This window comes from Rhipicephalus sanguineus, chromosome 2 (assembly GCF_013339695.2).
Source record: "Rhipicephalus sanguineus isolate Rsan-2018 chromosome 2, BIME_Rsan_1.4, whole genome shotgun sequence".
In the NCBI taxonomy this organism is placed as follows: Eukaryota; Metazoa; Arthropoda; class Arachnida; order Ixodida; family Ixodidae; genus Rhipicephalus; species Rhipicephalus sanguineus.
In genome coordinates this window covers 54,941,525-54,966,472 of record NC_051177.1, presented here as the reverse complement: position 1 = coordinate 54,966,472, position 24,948 = coordinate 54,941,525, and the positions used below count along the sequence as shown (strand labels likewise).

Here is a 24,948-nt window from a genome sequence, read left to right as displayed (position 1 = left end):
TAGAAAATACCACACCCTAACGCGAGAAGTGCGAACCAGCGAAAGAAACGAAGAAGCATACGTTCGCGTGCGCAAGACCAGAAACCTTCAGCAAGCTGGTTGCCGATATGAGCGCGCAACAGAGCATCGCTTGCTTTTTTTTTTATTTTTATTCCGTGGTTATGAAAAACAGGTACAAATGCATGTATATAACGAAAGAGAAACAGAGCCAGACCGCAAAAGCTGGAACGAAAGGGCAAGTAGAAAAAGAGTAAACGGCACGCCGGAGGCACGTCATATCAGCCCGTTGCATCCATGTCCCGCGCAAAAAACGACCGAGCAGCTTGTCGACGTGCTTAGGGGCGATTATTTCTGCTGGCTCGGGCACACGGCAACGTGAGGGAGGGCGAGATGTGAAGGGGAGCGAGGCTAGCGCCGTCAGCCGCGGTGCTCTTTTGTAAACAGCAATGTGTTGCTTCTTCCCCCTGATCTGCTACCGCCCTGTACGCTCCTCTCCCGGGATCTCCGCGAGAGTGCGCGCAGCCAAAAGTGCCGCCGGCTCGCTGCTCCGTCGCTGCCTCGCCCACGGCGCGCTTCGTGAGCGAACGCATCGCGCGCGGGCGCGCGCCTCATCTTCCGCGCATGCGCCCCGCGGAGAGTGGGCCCTGCCTTAGCAGGCCCGCTCGGAGCGCCGCCCGCAAAATCCCGCATCAAACCACGCGGACCCGCTGCTTGGGCAGGCGCACGCACGGCGCGCCCGCGCGACGCGCACCCCGCCGAGAGAAAGCAAAAAGACCCCGCGCCGTCTTCTCCTCTGCAGCCGTCGACACCGACCACGCGTGTCGTTTCTACCGAGAAAATCCTTTCAGAACTCCGAGGATAAGCAGTGGCACGAAAGTTGTTCCCCAGGAACGAACGATTCTGATTGCGGCGCCGTGAATAGTTTGGAGCGAGAACGAACGTTCGGTTCGTAGGTAAATAGACAGGCATCGGCGAGAAGAGCCGAAACGTCCCAGCTTCTCCGGCAGTCTAAAGTCATCGCTATGACGCGTTTTTCCCGTGTAACGTAAACAAATCGCGCAAGAAGTTTCTCCCTTCATCTCTCCCGATGACTTAAATGAGAGAAAATTTGCCTCGCCACTCCCGTTCACTGACTCCTTTCAGGTGCGATATGAAGCGCTACGTGCCTCGCGGCATGCCTTCGTAATAGCAATAGAGATATCAAGAGAGAAGAAAGGACATGGTTTCCTTATCGAGCTCCTCCTCATGGTGGTGTGCGGCGCTGACCCCCTGTGGGAAGGCTGCTCCGGCCGGAGGTGACGCGATCGCGCCACGCCTGGAGTCGCCACCCGTAACAGGCCTCACGGTCACAGTCGAGGACATCGGCCATTTCTTCTAGGCCGTCTTGTGCCGAAGGACATGGGATCGTGGATTCTCATTGCGGCAACTTTCCTCTGGGGCTGCGCCGGGCTCGGAAGGTCTGGGCCCGACAAGCTTCCGCTAGGTGAGTTTCATCCCTATGAGCTAATGAATCTATACGCATATCATGCAGTGAACGTGTTTATATATATCTAGTAAACACTGTCGCAGCCATGCTCCACAAAACTTTCGTACGTCGTGAACATCAAGGTTGTTACATGCGTATCATGTGGGTGTACCTTACATCATCACTTCCATAGAGAATTTGAGAATCGAAAAGTGAAAGCACAGCGCGCGCTTGCGACTAAGGGAGAAAGTAAAACGCATTGAACATAGCGGTTTCGGAGTCTAACGATGTTCCTTTTTAAAACACCAGTAAGGCATAGTCGGATGTAGCTATCCCAACTCTTGATGCCAACGAGTGAATGAATATCTGAAGAGTCACGTAGACCTGCATTAGTGACATCGAACAGGCGACTGATTTTGAAAGATGTCCGGATGCTTTGTAAGTAGACTCTGAACTGTGTGTTTTTGTAAGAGCTACGCCATAAATACGTTGACAACTCAAGTTCATGCTTTCAAATGCGCAGCTTCAACAGTGAAGCAGCTTTTGATATAGGAGTGTTTTGATTTGGGCAAGTTAGCGCAACAACTTGCAAGTTACTCAGCCCAAAAGACGAAGACACAAAGAAACAGCATTGGTGCTGAGTGTGCGTGTTTTTGTGTTTTTGTGTATGTTTTTTTTTTCGTTCTGATGCTGATTAACTTGCAAGATAGCTTTGGCTCATTTGTCGCTTTTTGGAGCATTACCGCTAATGGCGTACCGTTTCCTCTATGCAGATTCTTCTTCATATCCACTACTTTTTAGTGTCGGTATTGTAAATAAAAAATTATTATTATGTTTAAAAATATGTAAACGATATTGTGGCAAGACCTTGTGCACATTAGGTCGAGAAAAGAAAAGCACTTGAAGACCTTGAAAACAACAACTTATTTTGCGTGTATGTGTTGCTACCGACAATGTCATGAAAACGTTATAGGTTGCATGCGATCAAAACTTCAAGTAGATTATGTGAAAAAGCATTTTCACGGTACGTGTGTGGAAGCTAGCCTTGCAGTATTTGATTTATCACACGTAAGCAAGTGACCTTCTCTCTAGGGTGAGCTTCCTTTGTTGGTAAAAACGCAAATTTGAATTATTTGTCATGTTGTTCCCCTAACATATCGAAACTAAGAATCTGCTATTTCTTCTTAAATTGAGTCACATAAGCGCATGTGAGTAAATGACGATAGAAGACGGTTAGTTATTAGGCCCGGTTATTGTAAATATACAAAAAAAAAACAGGAAATTTGCTCTTTCATCTAGCGATTTCCAGAACATTACTCGTATATTCAAAAAGAAAAGAAAAGATATCGCAGAAGAAGGAAATATCACTAACCATGGCATGCGCGCTAGAGTTCTCAAAATTACCATAACACAACTCAAACACTCAGAGTTCTATAATGCTGGAAAAGTATTCAGAAAATGATTATGCGCTGTTGTTATTTCTATGAATGACCGTCCTCTAATCGCGATATTGAATATGGTAATTTTACATGCAGCGTACAGAAAAGTACTTTTTAATGGCTGAACAATGTTTTTAAACCAAGCAGTTTTATAGCTCTTTCGCTGCTCATTTGTTCGTTTCTAATGTACAACGACATAGATTTGAACTTACACTCATTAGCATACAGAGTTCGTTACTCATTTTTCTGGAGCGTATCTCAAGATTAGGTAATGGAGATTGGTATATCTTCCCAATGAGCGAGTGTTGACTATTTACGTTGACGACAGTGACGAAGAACCAAGCTGTTCCAGCCGATTTTGACATAAGTGTACTGTCCAATTTCTTCTTTGTTTAGATATGAAGTAATATAGTCAATGCAGAAGCGGACTGAGTTGAAAATTTACCTCTAATAGAGCCGTCGTCAGCCATACAGATTTTCTTAAGGTAACGGTGGCTCTTTCGAGTTCACACGCTGAAAAATTCATGCAGTGTTTTATTTTTTTCTCACAGATCCGTAATGCTTTGCGGCTTGTTCTACGCTGAGTAAATCGATCAGAATTAACGCTGGCTGGACTTTATTCAGAAGGTTCAAAGGCGAATAATGGGAGTTTCAAAAGGAAAAAAAAATTATCGTGGTCTCACAGGTGCACTTAGTTTATAATTTAGATCACCAGGTGCAGTTTCTGCCGTTGTAGATATCTGCATTAGCTTATCCCCCGCCCCCTTTCCACCCACTTTTTGTTCCTTTTTCAATAACTCACTGATTACTTTATAGGCTACCATACTGTAGCGGGACTTGAATCTTCAGAATAAGACAATCATGCAGGTTGAAGACTGGCGTAAAGGTGTCTCACGTGATAAAGACCCATCTTGAAAGTGCAGGGTTTATTTCAAGCAGCGTGGACTTCCACATTTAAGTGCTGCAAAATAAACAACAGCCTATTAACTGGGTATTATTTGGACTATGCTAAGACCACGTTGACAAAAATTGGCACAGATCTCTGTCACAATGACGCTATCAGCGACATACGTTCCTGAAAGCTGAATTTCAGCATCTCTTTTTCGATACATTGTCCCAGTGACAATATATGTTAACGGCCGCAAATACGGGTTTATGTAGAGCTTGTCAGTTTAAACTACGTACTGGCCATCATTTTTTTTTTTGCTGGGGGGGGGGGGGGGTGAGAGCAGTAACCATCTACACGTCTACCTGTAGTCCTTACTTTCAATGTGCCTGAACTATTCGAGATTTACTGTTCTTTTTTAAAATTCTGTTTAATTAGTCACCACGTCTCCTAATAAAAAAACATATTTTTGTCATTTAAGCTCGCATCTAAACATATGCATGAGAGTATTTTCGAGGAGAAATTATTACTATTTGTCACGGCATGTGCGGCCTCGATTTTTCTAGATAAGCACGAGAAATATTGTCACGATCATCGGCACTCCATCGTGGTCATATAAATATCCGGAAGCACGCAATCCCAGTATTTATCTCGCGAGGTTTCTTTATTTTATATTTTATGTTAGTTTTTTCATATGAACCCTGCTTATCATACAATACGTCCATCAGTATTTGCAGATGTGGCAAACGCTTCATTCAGAGAAATGTAAAGTAGCCAAACCGCAAAATATCGACGACAAACTATTATTGAACGGTTTTTGAACTATACATATATGTTTGTTTTTCGAGAAAGACGTCTGCATGTGCGAAGGGGCGACCTATTTTTCATATCAGTTATGCAGCACTGATATGGGCAATTTTTATCAAACTACTGAAGCGATACGGAAAACTTTGTTGTCAATTTCTTTTTCGCAAAGAAAATTTGTATGCTTGGTCTCCGAGAGAGAACTTACAGCTTTCCCATAGTAGAACAGATGGCGCTCTGAATCACTTTCATTTCATTACAAACACACTAATGAGCTCTGTGATCGCGAAAGAGTTGTATAGGGACTGCCCCCTGCCTTTGTTTAAGGATAGGTTACAGTAACTTTAATAACCCTTTCGCTTCTGCATATGCTTCAGTAATGCATAATCAAAATCAACAGACACACAACTTTATTCTGGTCCCGAATCAATACGGCCTGAATGGAAATCAACCAGGAATAAAATATTTTATTACTGTCAAATATTTCTGTATGAATACATTCGCATACATCCACGGTAGACTTTAAATCATGATGCACGAGCTTTGTTCGCCTTGAAAAAAGTTAATTCAAGATTTCATTCGTTCAAGATTAAATACACATCTTCCCCCTTTTATTCAAGGAGGGCTGTATTTATATTTACCGGCAGCGCAACCACACACACGGACAGAGAAAAGGGCTGTATTTACACTTACGAATGTGCGTGAGAATATCGCTGGAAATTACTCATATTATTGGGGCCATCAGTGAAGGAACGGCAAACTTCTCTTTTCCTACATCTGCGTTTAGGAATGGTATGCTTCTTTGGAGATACGATAAAACAAGGTTAAATATTGACAGTGTGAGACTCAACCACTCGCTTGTGAAAGGCACACTAAGGTACCACAAGACGCTTAAAAGCAATCAGAAAGCAGTTTTATTTACGCCAGGGTGTCATTTCACATATTAATATAGAAATCTAATAAAAGCTGTGGCTCTGTAGTACGTCCAATGGTACAAGTAAGTAGGAAAGGTTACACTGATGTGTCAAACTGCGTAACAGGCTAGACAGGACATAGTCAATATATTAAGGGCGAAGCACCTAAGGGTCCCGGCTTGTCGGCGTGTCATGTCGTCGTCATGGTCCATCATAAACTGGTATGCTGCGCAAAAATGAGATAAATCCCACTACTCGCCACCGGTCCATGCTATACATATTATGAATTAAAGGTTCGTCGTTACTGCCTAAAACATTACGTTTGGCTTAGAGCGGTGTCAGAATCCCCGACGAAATTTACCAAGGCGCTCAAGTTTCTTATCTAAAACCAGAGACACAAACGTGTATTTCTACGGTAAAGTCGTCTACTTGAAACGCCACTTCTTGAACCATATCTGCAAAGCGATGGTGCTTTACTCGCCACCGGTCCACTAAAAATGAAGAGGGCAACAGTTAGCCCAACAAATAGCTGGCGACGTTAGTGGAGCTGAAACACCCTTCCCTTCATGCCCGGTTTCAGGCTTGGCACCACTAGTGCCTCATCAAAAAAAATCTCTCTCAAAACAATGTGGCAAATTATCTCGGTCAGGCCCTTCTTCTTTTGTCTCTCATTGCCCATTAGCGGCGATTTTGCAGTGGGAAACACCGGAGCACACTGCATGCTTCGCCCCTCCCCATTTTTTTTCAAAACAGCTGTCTGAGTAATAGTTGAGCGTTTGATAAATAATGACGACTGACAGCTGCAACCAGACGCTGCCCATTAATCTAGAAGAACTGAATGATAAACGACAAGTTACCTGCAGCAGAATACAAATGGAGAGTATTTGAAGAAAAAAAAAGTAAAAACGGTTCCTGACGCTACGAGTTACGATGATAAAAAAGGAAACCGAACATAAAAATGTATAATAAGTTTGATTATACTATATCCTTCCGAGTGCACATTACTGTTGTCAAATAAATCAACAGTCCCATTTGCTACCTGTAGGCAACAGCGCATACTTACGGAACGATAAAGTGGCTCGGGACGCACAAATTTGTCTTCTCTCCTTTTTGTGAAAAACATTCACACTTTCACGAGAGTGCATTCATCGTAACATTTGGCTTCACTGGCCGAAAATTATAGATGCGATTGTCATGTCATATAAGTCGTGCTGTATTGATAAAGTATCATAAATACCTAAGCGCAGGTAAGGTGTGTTAAGTGCTAGAGGTCCTAACGGTCACCAAAATTATATTTTAGTTCATCTACATCTGCAATTATCGGTGTGATACTGGCAACGAAGCTTCTTCGTTAAACATTTGCGAGTAAAAATTCGTAAGGGATAAAATTTCAGGCAGTAACGCGAAAGCCAAAACACAAGAAGTGATGTCGTAGCAGGACACTTCAGTTCATCAGCAAACAAAAAATGAACATGGCATGACCATTGTGAGAACTGCTGCTATAAAAATCTTAACAATAAAAATAGTTATATTGTTTTTATTTGATAACTATAATACCTGCACTTCAATACAATTTATTTCCATTGTGCTAACTAGAGCTAACTAACTAGAGCTAACTTCGGTAGGGACCCTTTAACAAATTTGTTGGGTCCCAAAAGTGTGTTTTTTGTAAGCAATACATGTGTTATGTTAAATAAACTTTCAAACTTTCAAACTAAAAAAAAAACTAAGACAAAAGAATTTCACTAATACTTTTTTTTTTGCTTTGTAAGCTCCGAGATTCCAGAAACCAAGACTAGCTTCAATATTTTTTACTCCCTTTATTGCCGACCTGAGTGTGCAAATGATTTTTCTGAAACCCCCTAAAACACATTATAACGACTTTCACATAACTATTCGTTGTTTTGAAAGAGAATATTGAAAGCCACCCGATTGTAGTGCAAGGAAATACATACGGATTTCTCATATAAAAGCTTATTAGGTGATGCGTATTGGTACGGGAATCGAAGCCAGAACCAACGCTTTTCCGGGCCGCCCGCTCTTCGAATTGAGTTAACTAGGATGCTATCCTGGTTAGCCAATTAGCTCGTGTCTCAGGCATCTATTCACCGTATCTCTGACTAACAAGCGGGTAATTACACGTATGGCACGCTGATTAAAGATAACACAGCCGGCTCGGCCGTGTTATCGCTTGATAAGCAGTTTTCAGTTATACAGAGCGGATGACATGGTGATAGCAAGGCCAGGTAGTGTAACGTCACGCCTTTCCTGTGAAGCGGCCATTATCATATCTTTGAGAAACGTTTGTAGAAGCAGAGACCTTGCAAGAAACCTGAAACTGGTGGATTGGGTATGAGCCGAGCATTTTTCCTCGAGACAGATAATTACTGGCGAAAATTACCCTCACGGGAACGTGATAGCAGCGGGGATTTGAGAGCCGGACTGGCGTACGCAAACCCATCCAACCTTTTTAAAGAAATTAAGAAAAACAAATTAAAGTCCTTCGTTGTGCGGCACACGTACGCAAATGTCTCCTCTTGGGATTAGTCGGTGGAAAGATAGATGGCGGATTAGAGAGGGTGCTGGCGAGAGATTAGGAAGGTTTTCATACGTTTTTTTCTAGACCGCCTTCCTCCCCCACTACTCCCCACTTGTGTCAAATATGTTGTTTCTTGCACTGACGAGGTCGGCACAAGTCACTAAATAATTGGCCCATCGTTATTCTTAACGATGAGCTTTGAAGCTACAGGGCGTTACTTGGTGATTGGAACAGATCATTAATAAATTCCGGGGTTTTACGTGCTGAAACCACGATGTAATTATGAGACGTGCCGTAGTGGAGAGCTCCAGAATTTTCGACCAGCTGGGATTATTTAACATGCACCTACATTTAAGTACACGGGCCTCTAGCATCTTGCCTCCATCGAAATGCGACCGCCGTGACCGGGATCGAACTCGCGACCTTCGGGTCAGCAGCCGAGCACCGTAACCGCAGTAGCAACGCAGCGGCTGATTGTAACATATGTGATAATACAAACTTGAGATCAGAAATTTTTGTTTTATATTTGTTCAGGAAGGGCCCATACAATATCCCGTTTTGTGTTTTTTTTTTGTTTTATTGCACAGCTGTCAGAAGCGACGGACGTACAAGGTAGAGCCTTATTTCCCCACTCTCAAGACCTCAGAGACCTTTTTTTTGTTTTGTTTTTGGGCTACTGAAACATCGTACAAGTGTGTTTGCGTGTGTTCACGTACGCGTGCAGCCCTACATGCACATTATGCTAATCTTCTAGCAAACATCCCACTTGGCTGCTCCATTATGTGCGTTTCGTCCGCCACGTCAATCAATACTCCACAATTTATTTCGCACTCATTTATACGTCCGACGCGTGTAAAGCGTGCGGAGCCAGAGCGACGCTGCAGCACATGCTGTGGAAGTGTACCGGTAGCGAGTAGCAGTCCCCTATGAACCCGGTAGACATGGCAGTCTCGAACAGCGAGGCGCGATAGGAGGCGGCTCGATCAACTGTGGGCCGTCCGGCACGCCCAGGATGCCGCCCGGGTCCAAGGACTTGAGGCCATCACCTAGGCCGGGGTGCTTGTAGCCCCACCCCGCTCAGTGACGCCGGACATGTTTAATAAAGTTTTTACTCACTCACTCCTAATAATTTGTGACAAGATAACATCATCATGGAACCTCAAATGTAGAACACAGGCAGCACGTTTTAGGGGCGAAGCTCCTTAAGGCGGCACCCGTTCGTCCCTCGTAGTTGTCGTAGTCGTAGTGCGTAACCAGTCGTAACGCTAGTACTAGATCTTGACCTCCAAGGTGGTGCCGGTGGGAGATTTTTCCTGTGCGTTGTTGAACAATAAAAAATTCGCAGCGTGCGCGTTAACTAAAAGCCGAATTCTTCTGTCTCTCGTTCCCCATTAGCAGCCATTGGCATGTTCCAGTAGGAAACGTTAGTAGAAGTAGAAGTGTAAGTGTTTGCTAAAAGCCGACTTCTTCTGTCTCTCATTCCCATTAGCAGCCATTGTTTACCTCCAAGGTAGTGCCTCGTGAGATTTCTCCTGTGCGTGATTAAACAATAAAAATTCTGTTCAAAACGCCGTTGATTGATGAAATAAACCAACGAAAGACGAAAGATGTTTTCTAAAAGCAAAACGAAAGAAGGCCAGATGTTTCTAAAGCAAAACGAAAAGACGCCAGCTGCTTAACGAAAGACGCCAGATGTTTTCTAAAACAATGAAAATTCACAGCGTACATGTAAAATTAAAGTGAGCTGCAAGTCGTCATAACTCATCGAACCTTTAGTATAAACGCGCCCGATCTCCCGTCGGTGATGATGTACTGGGCAGAATTCACGGAAGATTCACGGTTTACCGATGAACCTCCGCAGCTTCGCCCACTCATCATCATTCACTCCGTGGATATGCTGTGATTTTTTAAGGTAAGCTTCTGCGAGTCACAGATTTCGGTTGCGGCGGCTTGGTTGGCCAAAAAACCCGAGTGTATGGAAATGCGGGTGTACACAAGTTCGGAACCTCGAAGGCGCGCCGGTCGCATGCGTATTTGTGTGCGCCGTTTTCAAATAACTGATGCTCTCTCTATCATGGGCTTGTCGGCGTTTAGGCGTTTCTGGCGTGGTAATCTGTCCTTTCATCCAGGTAACTTGTGATTTGAAGTTTCCAGATTTCATTGCTAAATTTCATTGTTTCACCAGTGGTTTCACGCATGACCGTCGTTGATGCCTGTAGCAACGGAGGTGCAGCGCTGCTAAGCACGTGGGTGCTTTTCCCCGCATGGAGGGAGGAATAAGTTAGGAGCGAGGATGGCCCAATGCGATCTAAAGAAAGAAGGAGAGAATAATAATTTTGGGGTTTAACGTCCCAAAACCACAATATGATCATGAAAGATGCCGTAGTGAAGGGCTCCGGATATTTCGACCATATGGGATTCTTTAAATTCAAGCACACGAGCCTAAATTCAAGTACACGAGCCTCAACATATCGCCTCCAACGAAGATGCGGCCGCCGAGTCCGGGATTCGATCCCACGACATTCAGTCAGCAGTGGAGCACCATAAACTTTATACCACTGTGGCGGGTAAAGAAAGAAAGAAAGAAAGAAAGAAAGAAAGAAAGAAAGAAAGAAAGAAAGAAAGAAAGAAAGAAAGAAAGAAAGAAAGAAAGAAAGAAAGAAAGAAAGAAAGAAAGAAAGAAAGAAAGAAAGAAAGAAAGAAAGAAAGAAAGAAAGAAAGAAAGAAAGAAAGAAAGAAAGAAATAAATAGGTTAGGCACGCGCACGCCAGCTTCTCTTTCCACCATTTTCCCCACGGAGGAAGGACGCCTAATTTTTTCTCATTTTTTCTCGGAAACCAAATTAAGTTCCGATAGATTCGGCCGGTCCAATATGTTAACCACCCTACATTTATTTCTCAGATAACGCTAATGGGCAGTTCCTCGCCTCTTCCGCTCTCTCAGGGACCCCCAGCTGTAACACGGGATGTTCCCGACGATGTCATTAGCACATCGACATTGCTCGGACCAAGCAACCGCTGCGGTTCGCTCACGCCTCCGCCACTTTAGCGTCGCTATACACGCTCAGGCACCGGAAATGAACACCAGCTCTGACACGCGCAAATTCTCCCGGCGACTGTACATCGCGACTGCGGGTGATTAATTACCCGACAAGGGCGTTACACAAAAAATATTGAATAAAGGGGGCCAAAAATGACTAAATATTAAAACGCGAAAATGTCTGGACGTGTTCTGCCCCTGTATAGACACAAGAAAATGCTTTCTTTGTTTTTGTTTTTTTTTTTGCGCTCTCGTAATCACGAAAGTGGTGCCCAAACTCGTAACGCAGTGAAGGCGGCGACCAGGCGCTCTGCTACTTGCGCGACATTTATCACACGTAGTTAGTTGAACCGATTTTTGAAAGCGTGGCCGTCCTCGGTATGTGGACAATCGCTCACAGAAATTTCCGGAACGTGAAAGTGCCGAAACCACTTTGCTAACGCACAATACTTGAAGTCAAGAATGCCCTGATCCGCTTTGTGCTTCTGTTATCTGTGCGTGGAGGCAACAGGGTAAGGTACTGACTCGGAAACCTTTTCACGGCTACATCTTTCAGCAATAATTGTTGCAGGTTTGACGGCATGTCAATGAAAGAAACAGGGTGTGACAAGTATTTTGTTGCCTCCTATTTGATGACGAGCCGGTACGTGGCAAAAAAAAATTTCATGGGAACATGTGCTAAAGATTACTCAGTGAATAGCCACCATTGTTGATGCTTCGGTTTTTCTTGCCTTCGTACATTAACATGACATAGTTTATTTTGTATTGTCGGGCTTTTTTCTGGTAAATAAATATTTATTTTGAAAGAAAACTCATATTTCCTCTGAAGAAAGAATTAGGCATCACTGGGGAGTGATACATTGAAATTTGTGATTTTTTTTTGTGAATAATTCATTATTAGAGAATCAAAATGCTCTACTGACCCCAGACTGAGAAGATCAGGTCTTGGTAGCGAGTTTTGTCTTCAAGACAATATTCATCATCTACTGTGCTCGCATTTTATTTAGTTCACCCCATGCCTTTGCTATTTACCTGAAAATAACGCTATACCAAGTTAACCTGTAAATGTCATTCGTTGTCCGAAACTGCTAAAAGCGCTAAGCGATGCAAATAGGAAAAGTGGGCAGCTCGCGCTAGTGGTGCAAGGCTGGACTGACAGCGGAGCCTGTGGTCGACCTAGATTATTAGCAATACCTTAATTAGTATGACGTTAATTAGCACGGCTTTCATTAGGAACGTCTGAATTATCATTGTCTTTATTAGCAAGGTCCCCTCTGTTCCTGTCTCTCAATTCCTTTCTCATCCGTTGTGCTTAAAACAGGACGTGAAAGATTGGGGCTACTGCTCCTGCTCCTAAGAAAGCCGTCCCGGTTGCGAAAAAGCATGAAACGATCTGCGGTAGGCGCACATTTCTCCTTAGTTTTCTGCAGACTCCACGTATCGACGAAACGCCTACATTGCGCATCAATCGTGTCAACATAAATGGATGTGCTGGCCACAGGCCTTCTTATCCGCCAAACTACTAGGCGATGCAGAAAAATGCGCTATAACAATGCTAATTTCTCGAATGTACGTCGCCAAGAGCAAAGTGTCTTTATTTATAGGCAATCCTAAGATGAAGAAGAGAGTGCGCACCGGCCGAGTTATTGTGTTGCACACGCTAGGCGCAGCTTAGTTTTCTGGTCACGCAAAATGGCGTATCGAAAAGCTTTAAAGGGCCCCTCACCAGGCCATATAGCAAATTTGAGTTAGACGCTGGAGAGAGAGAGAGAGAGGTTTATTTACAGAAAGGCAGAGAGGTCGGCCTGAGCGATATTATGCTCTAGCCTGCTACTCTACACCGGGGGTGGGGAAAGGGGAGAAAAAAGAATGATGGATGACGATGGTAAGTAAGAGAGGTGAGTATGTACAGTCCCGTCTAGGTGGTGCAGTGCTATAGCCGCGCATCCAGTCCAGTGGCTTGTAGGAAAGCTGCAACCGCTCTTATGACCACAGTTGTGCTGTTGGCGTCAGGCCAACAGCACAACAGCACAGCACAGCACAGCACAACAGCACAGCACAGCACAACAGCACAGCACAGGCAACAGCACAGCAGACGCTGGAAGTTGTTGTGTGCCGAATGAAGAGCAGCATGTCGCAAGAATTTTTCAAATCGGTTCATTACGAGCTGAGAAAAACAATAATTTGTAGCGGCGCGAAACCATGATGCGAGGAGGCGAGTTTAAAACCCTTGCCACTCGCCCCGTGTAGCCTTAGCAAGCCAAATCCCTTCCCTGTCCTCTTCACTTGACACATACGCATGAACACGTCATGCGCATGCATGGTCACGTGCGCGTGACGTGCCCGAGCCAGCCCGGGCACGCGAGCGGCGTTGCACGGCCGCTACCTTTTTTTTTTATGTAGCAGCCGTGGGCGTTTTGTCGGCGTTCCCTGTGGTGTACTGCCTGTTTCTGCAGGACGGCCATGAAAGTTGAGACATTTGTACGGGTATAGTACGGGCACGAGAGTGGCCGCATCATGAGCCAGTGCCGCATTAACGTTTATTTGGTCGCGGTAGAATAAATGAGCATAAAGAGTGCTCGAACGCGCCAGAACATTACTTTCGTTTCCAAGGCTGGCGTCTGCTCGATGCGCTAACCCCGGGGACACGAACGCATGGGAAAGGGAGGCACATTAGCCCCGCATCTCGCTGCAATTCACGAAAAAAAATGAAAAAGACGCACACATTCCCTTTATGTGTCTCATTATTTCTCTCAAGTTTTATTAATCTATTCAACCAAAAAATTACACAAACTACACATGTCGTGTCAAATAATTATCGCAGTGTCACGTGCTACTGTTGGCGACGTCAGATCACAGTCGTCTACATAGAGGAGCGACGTCACAGCACTACCATCTACGTAGGGCCATTTTCTCATGTACGTCATCCCCTCATTCTCTAAAGCGCGCGCCCGCGAGAGGAAGGGCAAGCAGCGTTCACCTTGAAATTTGACCCATTTCCGCGGCACGTAGCGTTGCAAATTTTGGCAGACGTGATCGTGAACGCCCAGTGTTTGCATCGCGCTCGTCAGCTCAATATTGTCAAACCTGGTGAGGGGCCCTTTAAACCAGCTCCGCTGTTCAAAAGCACTAGAAAGGGACGACGAATAATGTTTGGCTACAAGATATGCATCAAAGGGAGATAATTGGTCATTGTCTAAACGACTTGTTTCGTTATTTTACGTGAGTGCAGGATTGTTTGCCGTCGAAAATATGTGCGACAGGTTAATGCCATCGCAGAAAGGTGCGTGCACGTGTCACCTTCTGCAGGCTTCTCGGTAGAACACTACAGGAAATTCCTACGTATAACTTTACAAAGCCAGAGAGCAAGTAACCTTACTTCAACGATTGTGTACAAGCTGATTGTCATTACCGAATGTTAGAGCAGCATTTGAAAGCATGCCATTTGTATCATTTGCAGTCCACGTTATACTGTCAGAGGTTTTTCATTCCGCTCCGAAGCTGTAAAATAAGCGCCTTCTATATCTCAAACCCGGGTTAAATTTCATGCGCCTGTTCCTATACAAGTTTTAGAACGCTTCCCACGGTGCACGCAAACACGATGAATTACAACTTCCACAATCATGCTGTGCTTCTGAATCCATTTTCCTCTTCGCTATTCATTCCATCGCTGGGTGTTCAGCAGGTGTTGCTGCAACAATAGCACGCGTAGCAAAGAGCGCATTCGTTCTTCTCCTGGCGCAAAATTTCTGCCCCTTCGAGACATAAATACGCTGCGGCTGAAGCGAAAGACGCTTTACGGAGCAGCCCTCGTGGGCCAACACAACCGATGCCGCACGCCTGCGTTAAGCCTTCCGTTCTGCAAGGTCGCTGCGTTGCGCGCCCCTCTGTGAAATGAAATATTTACTGCGCTTAATGGCATTTCGCCGCAAGCGATGGTATACCCGACGCCGCCACGGCTCCTTTCTGCTCTGAAAACATTAGTCTTTGCCACTTGGGAAAACAAACAGTTGCTCTTTGTTGTATTGCATCCCAGTGCGTATGCCGACGTGTCATTAGCGTATGCTAGCGGCGAACTCCACCCCGCAATGTTCTGCCCTTATGAACAGATGGCAAGGGGGCACGCCCATTTCTTTATTTTTACGTGGTCGAGTTTCGCCCACGAAAAGTGTTACCACCAATCGACGAGTCTATGCCGCAGTATTTGGGAAAGCTCTCGATTGTTCTCACTGCGGCATACAAGGGAATGTTCGTGCTGACGCCGCAGTCAGAGCAGCACATCATGCGCCATCTGAGAACATTGATATACCTTTTCATCAAGAAAAGACGCAGCAATTTTGGTATCTGCGTTCGCCTGGAATCTGCAGCGAGCAATATGGTGTGGCGCAAGCAACCTGTACGGACCGCTTCACAGAACAGACCCGTCGTGTTGCTTTTATATGCCACAAGGACTAACCAGGCAAGGTGAGACATGCATTCACCGGCTGACACTCGACGTGGCCTATAGGAGCTAATTTAAGCACAAGATCAAGCAGTCGGACTCTCCTACGTACGCCACATGTAACACTCGGGAGGATTTAAAACACGCCTTCTGGGACTGTTCGCGTTACGACGCTGAACGATAGAATCCGAAGGCAGCACTTCACTTGCAATGCGGCTTGAGCTTCGAGCTGTGGCACCTTCTCGGCCCGTGGCAAAGCAGCGTTTGCGTGAAGCGCAACACGAAAGCGCTGTTGGTGTTTCTGCGGACTACTCGCCTTAACGAAACATTATGAATGACCGTTCTGTAAATATTAATGAGAACTAACAGACAGCAATGCCAAGGAAAGTATAGGGGGTGTTATTTGTAGTAAGTAGAATATAAATTTCTATTTATATTCAAATTTATATAATGTATATTCTAATTACTACAAATAACACCCCCTATACTTTCCTTGGCATTGCTGTCTGTTAGTTCTCATTAATATTGTGTCTAACAAAGAAAAAACGAGCCCTTAAAAGTAATCTCCTTTCCTTAGTTCTGTATATATGTGTGTTTGCAACTGTACGTATTATTTGTGTGTTTAATAGATCATTGAATATATAATAGTCATTACCCGATATCTAGAGGTAGCAAGCCAGGCGATAAACCAGGCTAACATCTCTGGGAATACCATTACAAGTTGTTATATATATATATATATATATATATATATATATATATATATATATATATATATATATATATATATATATATATATATATATATATCTCTTCGTCGATTACTTTAGACTATTCTCATAAGAGATAAGATTGCGCGCACAACACGAGTCTTCGAGATTATTCTGGAGCTAACGCGAGCCCCAGTGATAACGCTGGAATTTTCGACCATGTACGTATAAAAGACGACGCGTTCCGCCAAAGATCAGATTATAGACGGTCGACGACTGTGATCGCCGCTATCAGTGAACAGAGCGGATTAACACCGCTGTAAGCGTGGATAATCGTGTTTAACTCAGTGTATAACAGTAATTGTTGCAGTTTTACGTCCCAAAACCACAATATGATTATGAGTGACGCCGTAGTGGAGGGTTCCGATAATTTTGGCCATCAGGTGTTCTTTAACGTGCACCTAAATCCAAGTACACAGGCCTCAAGCATTTCGCCTCCATCGAAATGCGGCCGCCACTGCAGGGATGTCCAGTGTATGGCACACCAATGCAATAGTTATAGTATTTATGGAAACTGCAGTTCTCTCCTCCCTTTCTCTAAATGGTTAGAAAATACTTATTTAGCCAGGTGATAATACACGACATTATGCAGTACAGTGACCAAGAGATTATTTACCAATCACTGCTAAACTGGTACCTGGTGCAGACGCACCGATAACTTAGAGAATGATGCCGCGTGTACGTCATCTAGTTTTGCTTTGCTTTTTTCTAAAGCGCGCAAGTAGTCCCGGTGGCGTAATCCAAATCAAGATGTAACTGCGTAAAACCCAGGATTGACCGACGCCAACTAGCACGTGTCCACTGGCGATATCAGGTGGACGGCCGGGGGTTTGGCCCAAGCTTCGTAGGTTCTAAGGGTGCGTGGGCCACCTAAAAACCCGGACACTTTTTCGAGATGCGGTCTGAAGTGTCATGTCCAGGGCAGGAGGCGCGGAACAGAAAGGACAGAACTCGGGAAGCAGGTGTATATCAGCAAAGCAAATATCCACACAGTCCGAACAGCAGGCAGAGTTTGGGGTGAAGACCAAATGCATCCTCCTAGGCGCGACATCCCGTCTTGGGGACGTAAGCCGCCTGGAGGGTCTGATCCACGTGGGGACATAAGTGCACACGTACTAGAAGAATTCGTTGTGTGCGAGTAATGTTTCCACTGGCGACAACAGAAGTAAGAACAGCAGGCATGCCACGTCTTGTGGATGACAACTAGCATGGGCGACACTAGGGCTAGTACAGAGCGACGGATCCACTGCGCATGACTGACGCACACGCGTAGTTCGATGAGGTGCTGCACGGCGGAAATCACGTATACAGAACAGATGATGCGTCACGTCTCTCCGACTACTTGCACGTAACTCTCGTAGAGGATCAGGCCTTCTAGCGAAGATCGATAGATGGAAGACGTCGCTGCTTACAGGGCGTCCCAAATAGCTATAGGATCAGCCACGGCAGAGGTAAGCGGTCCTTGCGTAAAATTCGAGCATGAGTGGCATTAATCCGGCAGAGTCGGACATACCATGCGTGTATTTATACAGCCATCTAAGAGTGTTCATGCGTGCGCGTTAATTGTATTTGTTGCAACACAATTTACGGCACCTCACGTAACCACTGAGCAATTGGTGCGACATGTGCATGCCATGGATATGCCGATTGTCATTTGCTTGAACGCTTTTCCACGGCGGAGGTTCTGACGTAGGTGACAACGGCAGAGATTATTCAGCGTCGAAGCACTGAGCCAAAGCCGCTGCATCCTGTATGGCCTGAATTTTCAAGCGGTGGGCCTTACGACCTGATTCTCCAAGTTTGTCGATGATGCTGAGGGCATCTATAGTTACTCCGCGTATTTTGCCGCCTTCGTTATTACTCCCACTGTGGTAGCTTGGTGACTATGGTGATATAGAGCCAAGTAAGGACGAGGTCGCGAAATCTAATCCTGGCCATGGTGGCCACTCAACGACGGGGGTGAGGTGCAAGAACGCCGGAATACCGTGTATCGAATGCACGCTAAAGAATGCAGTTGGCAAAAATTACTCTAGAGCAGACTTGGCAGTAATGAAAATTACAGTAAATAAATTACTTTTCGCTGTAATGAGTAATCTAATGATTACATTTTGTGGTCTGATAAATTAGTAATGTAATGAATTACTTGAAGCGAGTAATTTCGAGTAATTTCACGAAAACGGCCTAATACTTTCCTGATTACTTTTGAATAAAATATAGTATGTCAGCTTCCCTGATGGTATGAGAAGTTCATCAGAAAAGGGAAGAAACACAAGTTAATCTGAGTGCCAAAGCTCAAGCCCGGGAATTCGAACAAAGATCGCGGACATTTCACAGTACGATATATGTGCTGTAAGAAAACTGTACATGGGCTGTGCGTGAACCTTTTCTTCAAGTATAGTAACGTAATGTCATCGCTTTCGGCCAGCTGTAATTTGTAACGTCCGATAAAGAGGGTTTTTTTGTCGTGCTCCCTGAAGTGATGTATAGACAAAAGGCTTATGAGGCAATTGATAAGAATTTTCAAAAAACAGAAGAAAAGATGGCTAAAGTTAAGCAAACCGCCTTGAGGCTTCTAAACAACATGAAATTGGACAGATTAGCCACTGATGTCAAAAAAGCCAAAAACAGTTTTTTGCACCCCCCCTTTTTTTTTGCTGCAAAAACACATATATGTGGTACACCATTCAGGACTATTGTAACTGAAAGGGGCGCATGGCAACATGCTGTGTCTGGTTACCTACAGAAACACTTAGCTACATTAAATGTTGAAGACCCCTTTCGAGTTCCGAATTATACTGTCCTGGTAGCGTTTCTACAGCAAAAAAATCCGGGGAAATGTCAGGCCATTAGTGTTGACGTAGACAGGGGCGTAGCCAGAAATTTTTTTCGGGGGGGGGGGGGTTCAACCATACATTATGTATGTTCGTGCGTGCGTTTGTATGTGTGCGTGTATGTATGTGCAAGCAAAATTGAAAAATTTCGGGGGGGTTCCCCCTTGGCTACGCCCCTGGACGTAGCAGGTTTATTCTACTCTATACCGCATGATGAATTAATGAGAAGTGTAAGAATGTGCATATGTGATTTCAATGATGAGCATGCCTTCTTCAGCAGTTGTAAGGTTCCTCTAGAATCCTTTCTAGAGTTAGTTTCTTTCTACCTCAAGTCCACCTATGTTCACTATAATGAATTGTACCTACAGAAAATTGAATATGCATTGGTTCTAGGGTAGCACCTGTCCTTTGTGAAATTTTTCTGAGTTTTGTGGACAGAAAGTTGGCGGAAGGCTTGGAAGGGCTGGTCAAGTATGTCTTCCGCTACGTCGATGACTATTTGGTGCTTTTCGATGTCTGTGATTATTGTCGACATTCCGTGAACATCTTAAAAGTGTTCCGACAGAACGGCAGCGGCCTAAATTTCACGGTTGAAATGATGACAGAAGGAACACTCCAGTTCCTAGACTTGAAGTTAGATTTTCTACCTACACATGTGTGTTGGCGCTATCATCCACGTTCACTCAAACCATTACTAGATTTCACATCACACCATTCAAAATTAATCAAACAGGGCATAGCCTTTTCCTGCGTTCGTCCTGCCTTGCAGAAATCTTGTCAGGATGGGCTACACATTAGCTTCAGTGAACAGGTGGCAAGACTCAAGCAAGCCGGTTTCCCGGAGCACACCATTGCGCAAGCCTGTGAAAAGATGCGCAAACGGCTGAAGCCGAATGGTTCACTGCCGGGGGGCGGCGAAGAACGGACTACGAGAGCCAAAAAGTACACGGTCATTCCGTATACTCACCGTGTGGCTCACGCTTTGAAACACGTGGCTCAAAGTTATGACGTTGACGTCGTTTTTTCCTTCCCACATAAACTGGAATCCATGTGCGCAAAAGTGCAAAAAAGCACTGACACAGAAATCAGAGACAGCGGCAATGTTCGTGGCAAATGCGGCATCAATCGCACGTTTCAGTACACAGAATGCAAAGAAGCCATCGTCTATCAAATCTCATTATCATGCGGAAAATCATACATTGGACAGAACGGAAGGTGTGTCAATATCCGTCTTAGGGAGCATGAGCGCTCACTGTCAGACACGAAACCATTTTCACTCGCCGCCCATTGCAAACAATGCGGCTGCACACCATTCTTCGCCGACACTATGATTCTGTCACGTCATAGACAACAGATGGCAAGAGAAGTAATAATAATATCTGGGGTTTAACGTCCCAAAACCACGATTTGATTATGAGAGACGCCGTAGTGGAGGGCTCCGGAAATTTCGACCACCTGGGGTTCTTTAACGTGCACCTAAATCTAAGCACACGGGCCTCAAACATTTTCGCCTCCATCGAAAATGCAGCCGCCGCGGCCGGGATTCGATCCCGCGACCTTCGGGTCAGCAGTCGAGCGCCATAACCACTAGACCACCGTGGCGGGGCATGGCAAGAGAAGTCATCGAAGCGTTCCACATTCCAAGGAAAGGAGAAAAATGTATCAGTCTACCATCTATCGCGCTAAGTGACGCGGAATTTCAATACCTAAGCGGAACCTGCAGATGATTACAAAGTTTATATGTTTTCTGTTCCTTTTTTGTGTTGTTCTTCACCTTTATATTAGCATGTTCTTCCGAATAAAATCAGTTGCGAGTTAGCGCCCGTGTTGTGCACCTTCTTTTTCTCTGTCCTCGTCCGTCAGTGCGCTACTTAAATCATGATGAATCCGTACCAACTAGCTCAAGTTTCAATTCTCATGCATTTGTAACGTAATTGAATTACGTTTTTAAAAAATTTAGAGATATAATTATTCATAGAACTTGGTTTATTACTTTTTTATTAATAATTTTGCTAGCTCTGTTCTAGAGTCGGTCACTACACTATGCATCATAGTCAGATTATAATTCCCACACATAAAGCCCAATGAATATTTTTTTTTACAATGGCAGTGTTTTTACGCACATACAGGTGGCATCCAATGTCAACTAAAATGCCATTTCACGGGATCGCTTGGCTAAGCTTTTGTTATATATAGACACGCCAGACACCTTTAGTGTTGCATGAGCGGACAAGCGAACCACCGTGGCAGTTTAGGTCACGTGCGCGCTGCTAAGTTCAAGGACGCGGGTTCGATAACCGGAATCGGCAGCCGCATTTCCCTAGCGGTGAAATGCAATATCTCTTTGTCTATGGTTTAAGAGCATCTTAAAGAACACCAGGTGGTCAAAATTTATTAGAAATGCCCCGCTATACGGCGTGCCTCAATCCCATCGTGGTTTTCGCAAATGACACCCAATAAATTAATTAATTAGCCCAGCAACAAAAGCTATATAGCCGATATATTGATCACCTTGATCGCTTCAAGACACGTTAGAAGCAAGATCACAAAGAATGTTTTTGTTCTCCCTGACATTGCATGGCTGCTTTGAAGAGGTACGTTATCCGCGGCTCTTTACTAACGCAGTACATATTCCGTTCCGCCCAGTATTCTGCAATAAAATCTTACAATTCAAAGTTAGTAACAATACGCCATCACTGGAAGTTGTTCACCAAGACAACCGGCGCTGTCACGCTCCTTTAGTTAAACTAAATATAAACAAAAAGAATACAGAGGAGAGCTACGTTCGATAGGAGGCCAGGCGTGCCTGTACGATCTAAAGGAACGCTGGCAATAGGAATCCCATACAAACTTCGTGAAAACTGACACTGGCCACTGCACCAAGACAAGACAGCGCGCACGCTTCGTGTGAAGCAGGAATTCAATATATCCGCCTCCCTAACAGAATCCACGCCTTTGTCTGCTGGGCAGAATTGGAAAGAAAGGACGCTCCCGAAGAGCTGACCAAGTTGGGAATTTCATTTTTTACTTCAAGAAAAGTTTTATTTGGTATACGCCACGTTAGGCTTGACACGACCTCCAAAGCGAAGCAAGTTTAATATTAGCAAGAGAAAGAAAATGGAAGCCTTTATGAGCGGGAAAAGAAAAGTGTTTTGTAGACTGCGGAACAGAGCTGGAGGAAAGTGTGTTTTCGATTTCTCGCTGATTTAAGTTTGAGTGTTTGTGTCTGCACCTGACATGGTTTTGCGCTGCCTCCGTGATCGGCCCACTTCTGACCTAAGGACGACGTCATGGTGATGTTATGATCACGTCAAATATATCTGTCGATCTGTGACGTCGCGATGACGTCGTATGGTGATCATTTTTGGCATCACTCGTGTTGACGCCGACGCTCCCTTTTCGCGTTTGATGCGGCATCTAAGACCACCGCCTTAAAGAGAAAAAGAAAGCGTGAAAGAAAAGAAAGCAGCCATAAACAAAGAGCGTGCAGAAGGCAATCACGTGCACGGCTGTAGCGAGTCACAAACTCATCTGCGGCCGGAGGGAGGAAGTCAATGGCAGAGCAAAGCCGGCCGGCCAGTCTGCCCGCCCGCTGGACAAGGCTAGACTGCTTCGCGGCGGCAGGCAGCCTGCACGTCGTCAACGCCACGCGACGAAGCATCTGGAATGCGGGGAAATTAAGGACAGGGCGAACAGGCGGAGGCCGAAGCAGAGGCTGCCCAGAGGGGAAAACTAGGGGGTAACGAATGAAAAAAAAATGTATAGAAGAGGGCCTCGCAGCGCGCATTTCCCAAGGAATGCGAGTTGCCGAGGTTAACTCCCGGTTTCCTGCCTTCCTCTCTCTCGCCCTCCGCTCTCTCTTACCCGCCTTCCTCGCCGCTTTCACGCTCTTCTCCATCATTTTCGTTGCCCCAGCGTTTACCGCGTCATTCCGAGCGCCGAGCTTGCTTCGCAGCTAGCTAGGCGCGCTTATGATAATTTTTTTTTATCGCCTTACAGCCTTTACGCTGAGTTGCCAGGAATCTTGCCGAGCACAGCCGAGTGACGCTGCCCACTCCTCCTTTCCGTTCAGTTCGCATAGGAGGAGGAAGAGGAGGAGGAGAGTGCACAGAGGCGGCGCTTCTCGGCCAAAGCTTTGATGGCGTGGTGCAACGCTTGCCCCGGCCTTTTATGGCTACAAACCTGCACACTCGTCGTACCCGAGGCATTCTCGGCACATACCGTCAGCGCGATATTGGTTGAAACCGGAGCAGCACTCGAGGGCACTTCCTAATTCTCTCTCTTCGGCGGCCGCTTTGAGCAATGACGGCGCTTGCGACAATGTGCCCACAAGGACGTTGCACGCGGCGATCATTGCAACAGAAGCGAAATGCGAACCTCCCATATTACACATGACAACGCGAACTAGAAGAAACGAGCCTTAGGTCAAGGTGTCTCGAATGCAGCTTCGCTAGTTGATGCTGTCCGATACTAATCTAGAACCTGAAGAGTCGGCACAACACAACGTTCTTTCGTGTCTAGTTTAAAATGTCACGCTCTCCTGCGGTCGAGCGTATCTCGCTTGTAGCATTTCAACGAGCGCACTGCAGCGCGATTTACACAAACTCTTTGATAAACGAATTCGGCACAGACTGAGAGCTCTGCGTGCTTTTTGTACCGACAGGTGTTCACCAAAGCTCGATGGCACAAAAGAGAAGTGCGCAACGTCCGAAAAAGTCTGGCGAAATCCTCGATATTATGAACAGTAGCAGCCCAATTAAAACTCTACCTTCATCCACTTTAAGATAACGTAAAGAAAAGAGTCGTGCTTCGTGACAAATAGAAGAAGACACATTTTAAGTTTTGAATACCGGTGACAATGCAAGTACATCTTGCCGACTTGCGCGCATGAGACACGCAAACAGGTATAGTAGACGTTGTCCTTGAAGCCAGTATCATGCAGTCTATTGTTTGCGTCATAGCAGACACTGAGCAATGTTACATGATATTTCCATACTAACCCAGTCAGTAACAGTGCTAAGCGTTGATTGGCATACTTACGAAGTAACTTCCCGTACAAAAATGTATGTAGTCTATAGACTGTCTGAAAATGGGTTTAGACAGTCCATACTTTGGGTTTAGAATGTATAAACACATTTTTGTAAGAGTTGAATACACTATCTCTTTCCCTCAAGTGACGTCTCTATATATAAAACTGTCCGACGTTCGAAATTAGAATACCACGCAACTTAGGTCGTTTGAATTAGTTCAAAGCGACTCCAATCATTCCATCCATTCTAATTATCATTGCACATCAAGTAAAACACCAATGAAACACACTCATTAATTACCATATTTACCACTGTGTAGACAGCTTTACCGCTTTTCGCACCAGAAAGTAACGAAGGTGCTGCTCAAGTTTCTGCGAGCGACCCGCCTTGTTGAACGAATGTAACATTGCCGTGTGTGGGTGTTGTTTCGACTTATCTCCGTCCATATATATATATATATATATATATATATATATATATATATATATATATATATATATATATATATATATATATATATATATATATATATGCTGTTTATTGCGGCACTCGGCGACAATGCGCTATGGCGACAGTCAAGGCAAAAGCACGGGCTTCGAGCGCGAGCGGCGTTTAGAAGAGGACGACTCACTAGGAGCCGCTGGAGAGCGCAACCGTTAAACAGTACCAATTGCTTCGCCACAATTGCCCCGAGTACGAAAAGGGAGCCGTCCGGCGACCTAACAGCTCGTCGCTGAGTGGGTCATAGTAGGCCTTGATGCGCTCCACGTTGACTATGTCGCGCCCTCGA

General features: G+C 45.0%; 1 protein-coding gene across 3 annotated transcripts in view; it reads left to right on the top strand.

The window, feature by feature from the left end:
• The first annotated feature begins 709 nt into the window (after nucleotides 1-709).
• LOC119382979 (glutamate receptor 1) overlaps nucleotides 710-24,948 on the top strand; it is a 154,702-nt gene continuing 130,463 nt past the window's right edge. For all 3 annotated transcript variants that reach the window (XM_037650922.2, XM_037650921.2, XM_037650923.2), the window contains exon 1: nucleotides 710-1,483. In XM_037650922.2, the coding sequence (XP_037506850.1) occupies nucleotides 1,399-1,483 (85 nt within the window). In that variant the 5' untranslated portion in view covers nucleotides 710-1,398. The remainder of the gene's footprint in view (nucleotides 1,484-24,948) is intronic.